Here is a 16,133-nt window from a genome sequence, read left to right on the forward strand (position 1 = left end):
GGGTTTGGAGCCACTTGGGATAATGGGAGGTGTCCCTGCCCTTGGGAATGAGATGAGATTTCAACCCCTGCCATCCCAACCCATTCCTTAAATCCCATTTAGGGACACCAGGGACACCTTCCCTTCCCCAGGCCTCTCATCCAGCCCCACACCAAAAGTGTTTTCCTAGAAATCTTTACAACCCTTGGAATTCCAGGAGCATTCCACGGTCCCCTGCTGGGTCCCCATCCTGAGGGATCCCATCCTGCCCTGAGCAGCCCCCAGGAATCAAAACCGGGACAAACCCTGCAGAAGAAACGAAACTTGGCACCAGCCCGAGTCGGGGGCTGGATCCCGGCTCTTGCTTCCTCTTCCGGCCCAAATCCCGTGACAATTTGTGGCTTTACATCGTCCCCCCCCCTCCAAGCATCGACACCCAGGGGCCGCCCCAACCATTCACTGTGCTCATAAGCTGGGAAAAATCCCAAGCAAAGCTCTCCGGAGCGGGAAATCCACCCCGAAATCCAAGGAGCAGCGAGGAAATTGGATACAGATGTGGGGAAAGGAGATCTCGGAGAAGGAGGGGATGGAGGAGAGGGAAAGGCCAGAGCTGGGGGCTGGGAGAGGCCTCGTTGCTCAGGGAAAGAGCCGGGAGGAATCGGAGCAGGATCTGATCACTGATTTCCGTGATGCTGAGAAAAAAATTGGGGGTGGGATTGTTCTGGTTTGTCACGGAGCCATGAGGGGCCAAACTGAAAGGAATGTCAGGAGTTAAAAAAAAAAAAAAAGCAAAAAGCTCCAGACATGAAACGCTTTAAATAATCCTCTGCTTATTTTCAGTTTTCTCTTCTTTTCCTTTTCTTGGTTTCCTTTCCTTTTTCTTTCCCTTTTCCTTTCTCCTTTTTCCTCTTGCATTTTCCCTCTTCCATTTTCCCTCTTCCTTTTCCCTTTTCCCTTTCCCCTTTTCCCTCTTCCCTCTTCCCTCTTCTCTTTTCCCTCTTCCCTTTCCCTTTCTCCTTCCCACTTCCCCCTTTTCCCTTTTCCCTTCCCCCTTTTCCCTTTTCCCTTCCCCCTTTTCCCTTTTCCTTTTCCCTTTTCCCTTTTCCCTTTCCCTCTCCCCTTTTCCCTTCCCTCCCCTTTTTATTTTCCTCCCCGTGTTGGGGACTATTCTGATTCCAGCAGGATTTATCCCACACGGATCCATCCCACCCATCCCAAGGCCCTCAGCCACCTCCTCTTGTCCCCAGGGTCCCCTGTGCCAGCGTGTCCCGGTGTCCCCCGTGTCCCCTGGCAGTGCCACCATGCGCCTGCCCCGCTGCCTCGTGCTCCTGGCCATCCTCATCCCGCCAGGTACGGGGACAATGACACATTTGGGATTGTCCCCTGTGGGACTGGAGGCCGGGATTGGCCCTGGCAAGAGCCAGGCAGGAATTTGGGGGATCCCAAGGCTGCTCCTGGGGGGATTTGCCGTGATCCCACACTGCTGATGGGCAGGGATGGGTGACAAGGGGACAGCCCGGTTATCCATGGGAGCAATCCACGTTATCCAGGGTGAGGAAAGGGGGTGAGGAGATAAATTCTGGAGGCCAGGAGGTCACTTTCCCTTTTTTCCTTGTTATTTAGGCCCGAAAGATCCAGCTTTTCCCAATTACCCCCCGCTTCTCCACCCCAAAAACCTCCTCTTGGGGAGGATTTCTCCCAAATCCCGCCTCCTCTCCCACCTTCCCCTTCAAGCACAGGTGACAACGCGTCCTGAGGGGACATGGGGACACTTCTGGCTCCCTGATCCCGATTTTCCCTGGCACAGCTCTCAGCTCCTGGGGAGTTTCCTACCCCGAGTCCCTGCAGGCCACCGGGGGGTCCTGCCTGGTTGTCCCCTGCACCTTCAGCTACCCCGAGGATGTGACAACCGCCGACGGCATCGTGGCCATCTGGTACAAGGACTACGATGGCCAGCGGACGCTGGTGTTCCACTCCGCCACCCCCCAGGATGTGGATCCCAATTTTGGGGGTCGTACCCAGCTCCTGGGGGACCCCATGGCCCGGAATTGCACCCTGCTGCTGCGGGGGGTGACACCAGGGGACAGTGGCCCCTACAGGTTCCGCTTCGAGATCATCAACGGCGACCGCTGGTCGGCGTCGCGGGATGTGACGCTGAGAGTTTCGGGTGGGTAAAAACACCGGAATTCCCCCAAAAATTCCTTTCCTGCCCATTCCATGAGCTCATCCTGCCCTCTGCTCTCCATCCCAGAGGATTTGGAGCCTCCCAGTGTCACCAGCAGCGAGGAGCCGACCGAGGGACAAAGGTCCACCTTGGAGTGCTCCACGCCTTACGTTTGTCCTGGGGGTGACATCGTCCTGCACTGGAAGGGTTACGACCCCCGGGTGGCCGTGGTGGCCGGCAGTGTCTGGCTGGACACCAGCAGGGTTGGCCACCAGCTGAACCTGACCAGCTCCTTCTCCTGGAAGGATCATTCCAAGAAGCTGCTCTGCGAGGTTTCCGACGGATCCAAGAGGGCGAGCACGGAGCTGGTGCTGCGGGTCAGGCGTACGTGGGCTGGGGACAGGGGACACCTCTGCCAAGGCCACCGTGGCCCTGTCCCCCTCCTGCCACCCCCTCCTTCCCTGCTTCTCCCTCTTTTTCCTGCTCCCTGTCCCACTCCTGCCACCCACCTCCCCTTTTCCCTGTGTGCCCACCACTGTGTCCCCTCTGTCCCCTCGCAGACACCCCCAAGGACACCCAGGTGTCGCTGAGCCCTTCCTCGGGGAACATCGGTGTGGGTGACACGGTGACCCTGAGCTGCCAGGTTGGCAGCAGCCACCCCCCGGTCTCAGGCTACCGCTGGTACAAGGACGGGGTGGCCGTGGGCACCGAGCGGGTGCTGGCCCTGCTGGGGGTGCGCCGTGAGGACCACGGGCGGTACCACTGCGAGGCCCAGAACGCCCTCGGCACCGGGGTGTCACCTCCTGTCACCCTCCGCGTGTTCTGTAAGTGCCAGGGGGCGGGACATGGCTGAGTGGCCCAAATTGGGGTGGCACGGACTGGGGTGGAGGTGGCCGGTGACGCTGGAGGTGTGGGAATTGTGCCACGCCTGCGTCCCTCGTCTTTGTCATCCCAAAAAAACAGGGAGGGATTTCCAGCCAAGGACAGGGAGCAGAGCTGGGAATGGTTTGGGAGCTTGTGAAGATCCAGAACCGTGGTGGGAAGGGACCTTATGGATCATTGCCACCCCTGCCGTGCTCGGGGGCTCTTCCTGCTGTCCCAGGTGGATCCAGGGCACTCCCAGGGATCCAGGGCCATCCATGGCCTCTCTGGGAATTCCAGCCCAGCCCCTCCACACTCCCACAAGGAAAGGAAGGGGCTCCTCTTCCCACCAGATCCAACAGCAAAGACAAATCCCAGCCTTCCCTGCCTGAGCTGGAATTCCACAGGGAACATCTTCCCCCCCAGAGGGGTCTCCGTGCTCCCCCCAAAGCCCCCCCATGAGAGGGGAAAGACCCTTCCCCACCCACCACGAGTGGGGCTTTACTCTAAAGCCAGGTGTCCCCAGCTGGTGGCAGGGGACAAACCCAAACGTCCTCCAGCTCTATTGTCACCCCTGAGGTGCTCCCATCTTCTCCCAGGCTCTGGAATGGGGGATTTGGGGTGGGGGGCTCCATTTTCCCGTCTCCATGGCCATCCTGAACGTGTCCCTTCTCCCTCAGCCGCGGAGATCTCAGCCAGCCCGGCAGCCGAGGTGCTCGAGGGGACGGCCACCACCTTGTCCTGCGATGTCCCCGGGCGGGAGGGACACCCCGAGGAGCTGAGCTACACCTGGTACAAGAACAGCGCGTGGCTCAAGGAGGGCCCGGCCCACACGCTCCTGTTCCCCTCCGTGAGCGCCGCTGACGCCGGCTACTACTCCTGCCAAGTGACCAACAGCCAGGGCAGTGACACGGCCCAGGCCATCAGCCTCAGCGTGACATGTGAGTGACACCAGCTCCTGCCACGTGGCGCTGTGCAAACCCCCCGAAATCCAGGAAATCCCAAAAAAAAATTCATGGCAAAGCCCCTTCTTTCCTTCTTTCCTTCTTTCCTTCTTTCCTTCTTTCCTTCTTTCCTTCTTTCCTTCTTTCCTTCTTTCCTTCTTTCCTTCTTTCCTTCTTTCCTTCTTTCCTTCCTTCCTTCCTTCCTTCCTTCCTTCCTTCCTTCCTTCCTTCCCCAGGGCTAGACTGGGGGGGGAAGGGAGAGGTGCCAGCCCTGCTGGTTGAGTTTTATGAGAAGACAACAAATTTTGGCCATGAGCCAGGTGTGAAGGTGACGTTAAGTGACATTTGGGATATGTCATCGCAGCATCTCCCACTAATCTCCTCCATTCCTTAAGATTTGGGGAAATTTCTCATGGAAAAACTCCATGGATAAAAGATGGAGAAGCCAGAGGGATAAGAAGAGCTCAGGAGGTTTTGAAGGGGAAAATAACCCAGCCACGGGTTGGCTGTGACAATTCTGGGGTCAATCTGACCCGGTGACACACGAGACAAGCAGGTTGTGACATCCAGGTTGGCTGGGGGGACACTTCCCATCCCTGGAAGTGCCCAAGGCCAGGTTGGATGGGGCTTGGAGCCACCTGGGATAGCAGATGTCCCTTCCCATGACACCTGAAGAGATTTAATGTCCCCTCTGAGATTTTCCCTGTGGCCACATCTTGACCTCCTCATCCTCTCCCACCCTACAGATCCACCCCGAATTCCCACCCTCACGCTCTTCCAGGACACCCAGGGTGGCCGGCTGCTCATTGTCCGCTGCACCGTGGACAGCCACCCTCCAGCCACCCTGAACATCGCCCGTGACGGCACCGTGCTGGCCACCAGCGGGGCGCGGGTGGCCCTGGGCCAGCGGCTCGGTGTCACCTCCTCCCGCAATTCCCTGCGGCTGGAAATGCGGGATGCGGGAGCCCGGGATAACGGGAATTACGGCTGCACCGCCAGCAACGTCCACGGCAACGCCAGCGCCACCAAGGTCCTCGAGATCCGCGGTGAGTCCCGCGGTGACGTCGGGTTTGGGGTGACAATGAAATCCCAAAATTGGGGGGACACGCAGGTCACAGAGATGGAGGGACCCCTGTGGTGTCCTGGAGGCTCTGTGGTGTCCCCTCCTCAGCGGGGTCAGAGCTGTTTTTGGAGCTGGAGAGGTTCCTGTGTTTTAGTTTTCAAAATGCCAAAAAATTCAGTAAATTTATCCGAACTTTTCTGCCCCGTCCATCCTCACCTGTCACTGTCCCCTGACCCCCAAGTCTGGATAATTTGGGATGACAGAGGAAGCAAAAGGAGAGAAAAGTCCCTCATATCCATGCCCAAGAGGAACATCCTTTAGGATCCCCAAAAAAACCCAAAAGTGACCTCCAGGTCCAATTCCAGAGAAACCAAACCTGGATTTGGATGCCCCAGTGAGGAACTGGAAGTCAGACAAGGCCCAACCAGTGAGAAGAGAGGACAGAGTCTATCCTGGGAAAAACTCACCTAGAAAAAGCAGGAAAGGGTCAGGAAAGGCCCCGTTTGTCTGTCCAGTGTCCCCAGGGAATGTCACCCCCCCCAAAGACCCCACGGGCTCTGGTGAGGGAGGGGACTCGGAGAAGCCAAACAGGGAATTGTAGGATCCATGGGAAAGATTTCCCTCCTTCCCTCATCTCCCTCTCCTGCAGCTGCCAGGCTCCTGATCCATCCCTCGGCCGAGGTGACAGAGGGGACAGCGGTGACCCTGAGCTGCGTGGGGACAGCAGACACGGCGGAGGAGCCGCTCTACACCTGGTACAGGAACGGCAGGAGGCTCCGGGAGAGCTCCTTCCCAACCCTGCAATTCCCGTCCGTCCGCGGCGACGACGCCGGAACATTCCAGTGCCGGATCCGGAGCAGGAACGGCAGTGACACATCGGAGACTGTCCCCCTCCGAGTGTTCTGTGAGCGTCCTGTGGGAATTCCGAAGGGTCCTGGGGCTCTGGGGCAGGAATGTGAAGAGGGGGGGAAAAAAAATCCGGGAGTTTTTGGGGGAGGTGGAATTTGGAGGATTTTAAGAATTATTAATGGTCATAGAGCCACGAATGGTTTGGGTTTGGGGGAGCTCAAAGCTCGTCTCATTCTGAGCCCTCGGTCGTGGGCAGGGACAGCCCCCCCTGGACCAGGTCCAACCTGGAAGCCCAAGAATTTCTCAGGAGCCACTGGAAGCATCAACCCCTTGGATTCTGAGGGTTTTCCCAATGGATCCAGTGGTGGTTTGTCCCTGGTTTGGGTTGGGAGGGACCTCAAAGCTCTTCTTATTCCAACCCCTCTTCCTTTGGCAGGGACACTTCCCAGATTATTCCGATTCAGAATAAGAATAAGAATAGGAATAGGAAAAAGAATAAGAATAAGAATAAGAATAAGAATAAGAATAAGAATAAGAATAAGAATAAGAATAATATTCCCAAATAAAAATTCCCATCCAACCTGGATGCTCAGGAGGTGCTGGAAGCGCCAACCCCTTGGATTCCGGGAATTTTCCCAACTTCACGGATCGAGTTTTCCCCCACAGACCCCCCGAGGCAGCCGGTGCTGAGCTCGTTCCTGCAGAGCCAGGGCGGGCGCCTGGGCATCGTGCAGTGCTCCGTGGAGAGCGATCCCGAGTCCAGCCTCACCCTCCGGAGAGGGGACGACGTCATTGCCTGCACCCAGGGGTGTCCCCAAGCTGCCACCAGCCCCAGGGTGCAGGTCACCAGGTCCTACAACAGCCTGAAGGTGGAAATCCGGGATGTGGTGGTGGAGGATGAGGGGATTTACGTTTGCCGGGCTGGGAATTCCCAAGGAAGCGCCAGCGCCGCCGTGGATTTCAAGGCTGACAGTGAGTGGGGACAGGGGACAGGGGACAGGGGACAGGATTGTGGCATCTGGAAATGTCCTGGGAGAGGGGAGCGTGGGAAGGGATTGCTGGGGAAGGAGGCAAGCTCGGGAGATGGGGACAGGAGGAGCGGAAATGGCACATGGAAATATGGAAATGCCACATGGAAATGTCACATGGAAATGTCACATGGAAATGTCTCGTGGCCATGAAATGCAGACATGGTGGCTCCCCCATGACATTCCGGCCCCTGACAGAGGTTCCCTGGCTGTGTGTGACAGGAATACTGAGCAAAGCGTGGCCAAGGGATGTCCCTGGGCTGGTGGCACTGCCAGGCTCAGAGCTGTCCCCACCACGGCGCTGTGGGATCAGCTGGAATTTGCCCTCTGGGGTAGCCACGCTGTCCTTCGGTGGCTTTTAGGGGGTTGTCACCTCACCGTTGACACAGACCCCGTGTCCTCCTGCCCACAGCTGCCAATGTCACCGTGTCCCCATCGCCCCGCGTGCTGGAGGGTGACAATGCCACCCTCACCTGTCACCTGAGCAGCGGCTCCACGGCTGTCCCCAATGTCACCTGGTACCACAACGGGCAGCAGATCACCCAGGGCTCGGCCACCTCGCTGCAGCTGCGGCCGGTGGCCAGCAGGGACGCCGGGCTCTACCGGTGCCGGGCCAGCACCGCAGGCGGCAGCCGGAGCTCTCCTGATGTCCTCCTGGATGTGCTGTGTGCGTCCCTTTTCCTTTCCCTTTCCCTTCCCCATCCCATTCCCTTTCCCTTTCCCTTTCCCTTTCCCTTTCCCTTTCCCTTTCCCTTCCTTCCTTTCCCTTTCCCTTTCCCTTTCCCTTTCCCTTTCCCTTTCCCATTCCCTTTCCTTTTCCTTTTCCTTTTCCTTTTCCTTTTCCTTTTCCTTTTCCTTTTCCTTTTCCTTTTCCTTTTCCTTTTCCTTTTCCTTTTCCTTTTCCTTTTCCTTTTCCTTTCCCTTTCCCTTTCCCCTTTCCCTTCTCTCCTTTTCCCTTTCTCCTCCCTCTTCCCCCTTCCCTTCTGTTTCTTTTTTCAATTCCCATTCTCCCCCCCTTTTCCCCTTTTCCTTTCAATTTCCCCTTCCCCTTCCCCTTCCCCTTCCCCTTCTCCTTCCCTTCTCCATTTTCCCCTTTTCCCCTTTTCCTTTTTCCCTTTTCCCCTTTTCCCTTTTCCCCTTTTCCCTCCTCCCTCCCCTCCATCCCCTCCCACAACCCCAGAGCAGTGACCCCTCCCCAGGACCCCTCCCCGGGTGACATTCCCGGCCTCTCACCCCATTCCCCCCTCTCAGACCCCCCTCGGGACCTTCTCCTGACGGCTTTCCTGGAGGCCGAGCGTGGCTCCTTGGCCATCTTCCAGTGCTCCGTGGCCAGCAACCCCCCGGCCCAGCTGGCCCTGCTCCGGGACCAGGAGCTGGTGGCCACCAGCGCCGGTGGGAGCAGCCCACGGGTCACAGTGTCCGCTGTCCCCAACTCGCTGCGGGTGGAGATCAGGGAGGTGACACCGGCAGACGATGGCAGCTACCGGTGCACGGCCACCAACGCGCACGGCTCGGCGGAGCGGCGGCTGTACCTGCGTGTGCAAGGTGCGAGCCTGGGATTGGGATAGGAACGGCTCATCCCATGGGAATGACCACGTGTGTGTGCTCCCAGTGCCACCAGGTCCCTCCCAGTGCCACCAGGTCCCTCCCAGTGCCATCAAGTCCCACCCAGGGATTGGAGCAGCCCATCCCATGGGAATGACCACGTGTGTGTGCTCCCAGTGCCACCAGGTCCCTCCCAGTGCCACCAGGTCCCCCCCAGTGCCACCCCCTGCCCATATCCCAACACCCCAGCCCTGGGCATCTCCAGGAGGAGTTGGGGACACTCTGTGGGGACAGGGAGCACCAATATCCCATCGGAGCTGTCCCAAATCCTTGGACAGAGCGGGAATGTCGCACCCCGCAGGTTATGGAAGTGACGAGGGGACATTGGCAGTGCCGAGCTCTGCCCTGTCCCCTCTGAGGTGGCACTGTCCCTGCTCCAGCCACCCGAGTCCTGATCTCACCGTCCTCGGAGGTGCTGGAAGGTGACAACGTGTCCCTGACGTGCCAGGTGGCTGGGGAGCCACCGGGTGACACCGTCTACTCCTGGTACAAGGACAGCAAGTGGCTCCAGGAGGGTCCTGACAGTGTCCTCGTGCTGTCCCATGTCACCAGCGCTGCCACCGGGCCCTACCACTGCCGGGCCCAGGGCTCTGCAGGGACCAGCGTGTCCCCTGCTGTCACCCTGAGCGTCTGCTGTGAGTGGGACAGGCCAGGGGACCGAGGAGAGGGAATGGGATGGGATGGGATTGGGATTTGGATTGGGATTGGGATTGGGATTTGGATTGGGATTGGGATTGGGATTGGATGGGAAGGGATGGTGCCAAGGGGATGGAGCCAATGGGATGTTACAACTGGAATGACACCGATGGGATGGGATGGGATGGGATGGGATGGGATGGGATGGGATGGGATTGGGATTGGGATTAGATGGGACAGGATGGGATGGGATCAATGGGATCAATGAGGCAAATGGGATCAATGGGATGCGACGGGACAGGATGGGATTGGGATAGGATGGGATTGGGATTGAGATTGGGATTGCTATTGGGATTGAGATTGGGATTGCTATTGGGATTGAGATTGGGATTGGGATTTGACGGGATGATGCCAATGGGATGTTACCACTGGAATGGCACCACTGGAACGGCATCATTGGAATGGCACCACTGGGATGGCCCCACTGGGATGGCACCCATGGGATGGCACCCATGGGATGGCACTGAGCTGGCCGCTGTCCCCTCGCTGTGCCCCGGGGTCTCTGGGCTCATCCTCGGCTCCCTGCCCCCACCCCGGGCAGACCCCCCGCGGGTGCCGGTGCTCAGCTCCTTCCTGGAGCCTGCGTGGGGCCAGCGCGGGATCCTGGAGTGCTCCGTGGACAGCTCCCCCCCGGCACAGCTGGCCCTCCTCAAGGACGGAGCCCTGGTGGCCTCCACGGCGCTGTCACCGCCTGTCCCCCGCCCACGGCTCAGTGTCACCTCGGCCACCAACGTGCTGCGTGTCCGTGTCCACCCCGTGCTGCTGCAGGACGAGGGCGAGTACCGGTGTGTGGCCACCAACGCCCACGGCAACGCCAGCGCCACCGGGAACTTCTCTGGAGGAGGTGAGGGAATGGGAATGGGGATGGGGATGGGAATGGGGATGGGGATGGGGATGGGGATGGGGATGGGGATGGGGATGGGGATGGGGATGGGGATGGGGATGGGGATGGGGATGGGAATGGGGATGGGGATGGGGATGGGGATGGGGATGGGGATGGGGATGGGGATGGGGAGGGGGATGGGAATGGTGTCACCTGTGGGTTGTGGTGGCCATTCCCTCTTTTTACTGTCCTGCAACTCCCTGACTTTTCCTCTCCCTTTTTCCTCCCCTCCTTGCAGCCGCCCGGGTCTGGATCCGCCCGTCCCCAGACGTGCGGGAAGGTGACACTGCCACCCTCACCTGCGCGGTGGCAGGAGGGGACCAGGACGTGCTGAGCTACACCTGGTACCACAACCAGGTGTGGCTGGGCACCGGCTCTTCCCAAAATCTCACCTTCCCTGGGGTCACCACCTCCGACGCCGGCTCCTACCAGTGCTCCATACAGACCCCGGCCCGGAACCACAGTGCCACCCCTGCCACCCTCAACGTCCTCTGTGAGTCCCCAAGGGCAGCTTCGTGTCACTTGGTGCCACTTGGTGTCACTTGGTGTCATCCCTCGGTCGGTTTTCTTAGTTGGAGAGATGAGGCACTAAGGCCTGGTTTAATTTGCAGAGGATTAATTAATTAGGGGGGCTCAAATAATGTATCCCAGATTATAATTAAGCCAGGTTTTACACCCCAGCCCCGCCCAGAGACCCCCACACCGTCCCCTAAATCTCCTCCAAGTTTCCTCGTGCTCCAAACCAAACCCAGCAGGAAAATCCTTGGCTTTCAAAAATTAATGCCGGATTTAGGGCCTTTTTTTTTTTTTTTTTTTTATTCCTGATTGGGAAAATCAAAACCAGATTTTTCTTTAAAAAAAACCAACAACAACAAAAAAAAACAACCACGAAAAGAAAAAGGAAAAAATGTTGTTGTGAGTTAGAACAGGAGGGATTTTTTCTAATGAGAAAAAGATGGTGTTAATTTATAAACGTTCGTGATGAGTGCAGGATGGAGGCTCTGGAGCATGGGGAATCCCTGGCATGAAGGGCTTGGAGCAGCAGGAAAAGCTGAGGGAGCTGGGAAAGGGGCTCAGCCTGGAGAAAAGGGGGATCAGGGGGGACCTTGTGGCTCTGCACAACTCCCTGACAGGAGGGGACAGCCGGGAACGGTGACAGGACAAAAGGACATGGCCTCAAGCTGAGCCAGGAGAGGGTTGGCTTGGATATTGGGAATTTTCCTCCTGGAAAGTGCAGTGGTGGAGTTCCATCATCCTTGGGATGTGCCACCCGGACCTCAGAGCGCTTTCCCATCATTATAATTCCAACACCGTAATTCCCACCATTCTAATTCCCAATAATTCCCACCTTTTTCCCATTCTCCGTGTTTTCCCCCACCCCATTCCCTTCCCGCAGATCCCCCCAGGAACCTGCGGCTTCAATCCTTCGTGGAGAGCATCCAGGGCACGGCCACCATCCTGCTGTGCTCCGTGGACAGTCACCCCCCTGCCCAGCTCACCCTGCTCAGGGGGGGACACCCGGTGGCCTCCAGCGTCCCCGGAGGAGGTGACACCCCCCGGCAGAGCATCCGCGTGTCCCCTTCTCCCAACGCGCTGCGCTTGGAATTCCGGGAAGCCTCCGAGGAGGATGAGGGGGAATACGAGTGCCAGGCACGGAGCGCCCTCGGTGTCACCCGCGCGTCCCTCACGCTCCGGGTGCAAGGTGAGGAGAGGCGACAAAGATTTGGGGACGCTCCCAGGGGTGGCATTGAAGGGCGCAGTGTTGGGGGGACAGTTTTGGAGGTGGGGACAACCAGGGTGGCCTTTCCGAAATTTGGGGGGTTTCAAAGCGAAAACGTGGCCAAAATCTTTCTCCTCTCCCCGGCAGCCACCAGGGTGCTGATGCGACCCTCGGCCGAGGTGGCGGAGGGGACAGAGGTGACCTTGACGTGCCAGGCCCCTCACGCTCAGCCGGGGACACTCTACACGTGGCTCAAGAACGGGCAGTGGGTGACAGAGGGACCCGAACCCACCCTGGGGCTCCGAGGCCACCGCTCCGACGCGGGGCTCTACAGCTGCAGGGCGGGCCGGGGTCCCCGAGCCCCTCCTGCCACCCTCACCGTGCTCTGTGAGTGACTGGGGGGGCGACATCTCCGGGGATGGGGACGACAAGGGAGGGGACACCGGGAGGGGACATCCCGCGGGGATGTGGCTGCCCGGTGTGTGTCGCCACCCCGCGACAGGCGGCGACAGCGCAGGGTCAGCTTTGGGGGTAATGTCCCCCCCCTCCCTTGTCACCCGGAGGGGTGCGGGGGGACACGCGCTGTCCTTGTCGCCGCAGATGCCCCGCAGGAGCCCAGCTTTGTGGCGCTGCTGGAGCCCCGCGGGGGACGACAGGCGGTGCTGCTCTGCTCGGCCGATGGTGTCCCCAGCCCGGACATCGCTGTGAGCAGGGGACAGGGCCACCCACCCCTGGCCACCAGCCGTGGTGGCACCTCTGACCCCCGCTTCGAGGTCCGCGCCACCCCCACGTCGCTGAGGGTGGGGATGGCAGGGCTGGAACCTGGGGACGCGGGGCTCTACCTGTGCTCGGCCACCAACAGCCGAGGCTCGGTGGCCACGTCCCTGAGGCTGGAAGTGCCAGGTGAGGTGTCCCCAAGTCCCCAGATAAGTCCCCAAGTTATGGGGGTGTCCCAGTGGGAGCATTCCTTGAGTCGCCAATGTCCCTCCTCAGGGGTGACACTGACGGTGGAGCCATCGCAGGAAGTCCCCGAGGGCACCGAGGCCACCATGAGCTGCTCGGCCACCGCCTGGGGGGACAAAAGTGACAACTACACGTGGTACCGCGACGGGAGGTGGCTCTGGGAGGGACAGTCCCGTTCCTTTGTCCTCAGCCGCGTGTCCAGCGCCGACGCCGGCTCCTACCAGTGCCAGGCCAGCGGGACGTGGGGCACGGCCACCTCTGTCCCCGTCAGCCTCAGCGTCCTCTGTGAGTGTCCCCAGTGCCACCCAGCCCCTGTCACTCGTGTCACCTCCGCAAGGGCAAGGGGAGTTTCTTCCTCTTCCTCTTCCTCTTCCTGCCCTGCTCCTCTCCCTTGGGGGATTTTATTTTATTTTATTTTTTTTAAGGCAGATTTGGGGCCAAAATGCTCCAAAACTGAGGAATTCTGGGTGGGTGTGGAAGGAGGGAACACAGGAAGCCACCAGGGCAGGGATGGATGGGGTGGGGATGATCCAGGATGGAAAAAGGATGAGTTAGGAAGACCTTGGTGATCTGAGAAAGGGGATTTGGGGTTGTGGGGTTTTTTAGGATTGATGCTTCAAAAGTTGGATTTGGGGCCAAAAAGCCCCAAACTGAGGGGTTTTCCAGCTGGAGGAGGGAGCCAAGGGCTGGAGAGGGTGGGATGATGATCCAGGCTGGAGGAGGGACGTACCAGGAAGCTTTTGGGAAAGGGATTTGGGATTATTTTTTAGGATTGACCCCTCAAAAGTCAGATTTGGAGCCCAGATGCTCCAAGCCAGGAAGATTTGGGGTGGCAAGACAAGGACTGGAGAGGGTTTGAATCTCCAAAAACCGGGATGGGGCAGATCCAGGGACACTTTAAATCACTTTTGGTGGCCAGCTGGTGGCTGTCCCACCCCTGTGTCACCTTCCCTGTCCCCTCCCAGACCCTCCTCGGGCCGTCTCAGTGAGCACCTTCCTGGAGAACCGTGATGGGCACGGGGCCATCGTGCTGTGCACGGCCCAGAGCCACCCGCCCTCCTGGCTGGCCCTGCACCACCACGGCCACCTCCTGGCCACCAGCCTGTCCCCTGCTGTCACCACGGGGGTCAGGGTCATCCCCTCGCACAACTCCCTGCGGGTGGAGCTGGTGGCTTTGGGGACAGCGGCTGGGGGACGCTACGTCTGCGTGGCCACCAACGCCCTGGGCAACGCCACGGCCAGCGCTGACCTCGATGTGCAGAGTGAGTGGGGCCGGACCCCATGGAAATCCTAAAAAAAAAAAAATCCTAAAATAGAAATCCCTGGAAGCGGGAAATGCGATTGAGGGAGGAGGTGGCTTGGGGTGGAATGGTGAACTATGAGGGTGGCACTTTGTGGATGTGTTGGGGACACTGCTGTCCCTTGTACGGTGGCCTTTAGGACAGGGGACAGTGGCAGCCAGCAGCAGTTGTCCCCACCTGTGACCTCATCCCAAGGGGTGTCCCCCCCCACACACTTTGGCTGTCACCTCAGTGTCCCCTTCACCCTTTTTGGGACACCCCGAGGTTTGGGGTGGCACTGACCCCACCTCTGTCCACAGCTCTGAGCCACCTGAGGACCTTCCAGGTCCTGTCCTGGCTGCTCGGGGCCATCGTGGCCGTGGCCATCATGGCCCTGCTGGCCGTGAAGGTGTGGCCCAGGTGATGTCCTGGATGGGGTGGGGGGACAGGGACACCGGCGTGGGGGGACAGGGACATCGGGGTAGGGGGGACAGGGACACTGGGGTGGCACAGGGACCCTGGGATGGGGGGACAGGGACACTGGGATGGCACAGGGACCCCGGGGTGGGGGGGCAGGGACACCGGGGTGGCACGGGGACCCCGGGGTGGAGTGACAGGGACATCGGGGTAGGGGGGACAGGGACACCGGGGTGGCACATGGACCTTGGGGTAGGGGGGACAGGGACACTGGGGTGAAGGGACAGGGGCCTCAGGGTGGCAGTGACCCCGGGATGGGGGGACAGGGACCTTAGTGTTAGGACAGGGACCCTGGGATGGAGGGACAGGGACCCCAGGGTGGTGGCACAGTCCCAGGGGTGGCAGCTCCCTGTGCTCCTGCCAGGATCAGGAAATGCCAGAGCTGGTCCCGTGCCGAGGACACCCTGGAGCTGAGGAGCAAACAGGTGGGGACATCAGGGGGTCCCGTGGTGCCACCACAGCCGGGGCTGTCACTGTCACAGGGAGTGACAAAATCCCAAAATCCCCAAATCCCCATCCCAGCCTCATTCCAGACGGGCTCCATGGCACGGGTGGGTGCCAGCCCCTCCAGGGGTGCTCGGGATGATCCTCTGTCCCCATGGAATGTCCCCAGCTAAGGACAAGGTGTCCCCAGCCACTCCCAACCTTTTCCAGATGGATGGAGCATCTTGACCTGGTGGTTCTTGGACCCCATTCCAGCTGTGGCCGCTGGAATTTCCCAATCCTGGCTGGATCCAGGGGCTCCCCTGAGGATCCCCTCATCCCTTCCCGATGGATTCTTGTCACCACCTCACGTGTCAGGCACAGGTGACAGCTCCGGGCTGGGAAAATCCCGGGAAAATAATAATTTTTTTTTTAAAAAGGGAATTTCCTGTTTGTCACCACCGTGCTCCTGTTCCTTTTCCCTGCCATCCATCCTGATGTCCCCAAGCCACCCGCGTCCCCTCGGTGCCAGGCATGAGGGGACTGGGGCTGGGGACTTGGCTTGGTGGTGGCAGCTGGGCCGTGTCCCCTCTGGCCGTGTCCCTGCTGCCATTAGAGGTCACTCTGCGGCCACTTGGCCACAGGGATGGGAATTTGGGATATGGAGCTGGAGCTTCCCGGGAATGGGGGGATTTGGGGTTTTAATCCCCCTCCCTCCCTCCCTCCATTCAGCTGCCAGAGCAGGATACTGGGCTGTCCCCATCCCTGTCACTGTTCTTGTCCCTGTCTGTGTCCCCATCCCTGTCCCCAGTCCTGTTCCCATCCCTGTCCCGGTCCTTGTCCCCATCCACATTTCCAGCCCCAGTCCCATCCACATCCCCACCTCCAGTTGTGCCCATCCGTGTCCTCATCCCCATCTCCAGTCCCATCCCTGTCCCCATCCCCTCTTTTCTCCTCATCCCTGTCCCCATTTCTCTCCTCATCCTCATCCGTGTCCCCCTCCCTGTCCCCATCCGAGTTCCCACCTTGGTCCTCATCCCCATCTCCTGTCCCCATCCCCGTCCCCATCCTTGTCCCCACTCCGGTCACCATCCCCATCTCCAGTTCCATGCCTGTTCCCATCCCTGACCCCTCTTTTCTCCCCATCTCCATCTGTGTCCCCATCCCTGTCCCCAGTCCTGTTTCCATCCCTGTCCCA

The 16,133-nt window shown here is 59.5% G+C and overlaps 1 protein-coding gene across 1 annotated transcript; it reads left to right on the top strand.

Annotated features, from left to right (window-relative positions):
• The first annotated feature begins 1,253 nt into the window (after positions 1-1,253).
• SIGLEC1 (sialic acid binding Ig like lectin 1) lies at positions 1,254-15,373 on the top strand. The gene is made up of 21 exons (XM_088162897.1): positions 1,254-1,329; positions 1,787-2,146; positions 2,231-2,527; positions 2,704-2,967; positions 3,685-3,945; positions 4,695-4,994; positions 5,661-5,915; positions 6,527-6,832; positions 7,301-7,555; positions 8,140-8,433; positions 8,874-9,128; positions 9,731-10,033; positions 10,311-10,565; positions 11,469-11,774; positions 11,940-12,179; positions 12,393-12,695; positions 12,786-13,040; positions 13,721-14,017; positions 14,356-14,455; positions 14,877-14,937; positions 15,167-15,373. The coding sequence occupies exons 1-21, from the start codon at positions 1,281-1,283 to the stop codon at positions 15,182-15,184; spliced, it is 5,034 nt and encodes a 1,677-aa protein (XP_088019023.1). The 5' UTR covers positions 1,254-1,280; the 3' UTR covers positions 15,185-15,373.
• Positions 15,374-16,133: the final 760 nt, after the last annotated feature.

Source organism: Sturnus vulgaris, chromosome 4 (genome assembly GCF_052056855.1).
Source record: "Sturnus vulgaris isolate bStuVul1 chromosome 4, bStuVul1.hap1, whole genome shotgun sequence".
Classification (NCBI taxonomy): Eukaryota; Metazoa; Chordata; class Aves; order Passeriformes; family Sturnidae; genus Sturnus; species Sturnus vulgaris.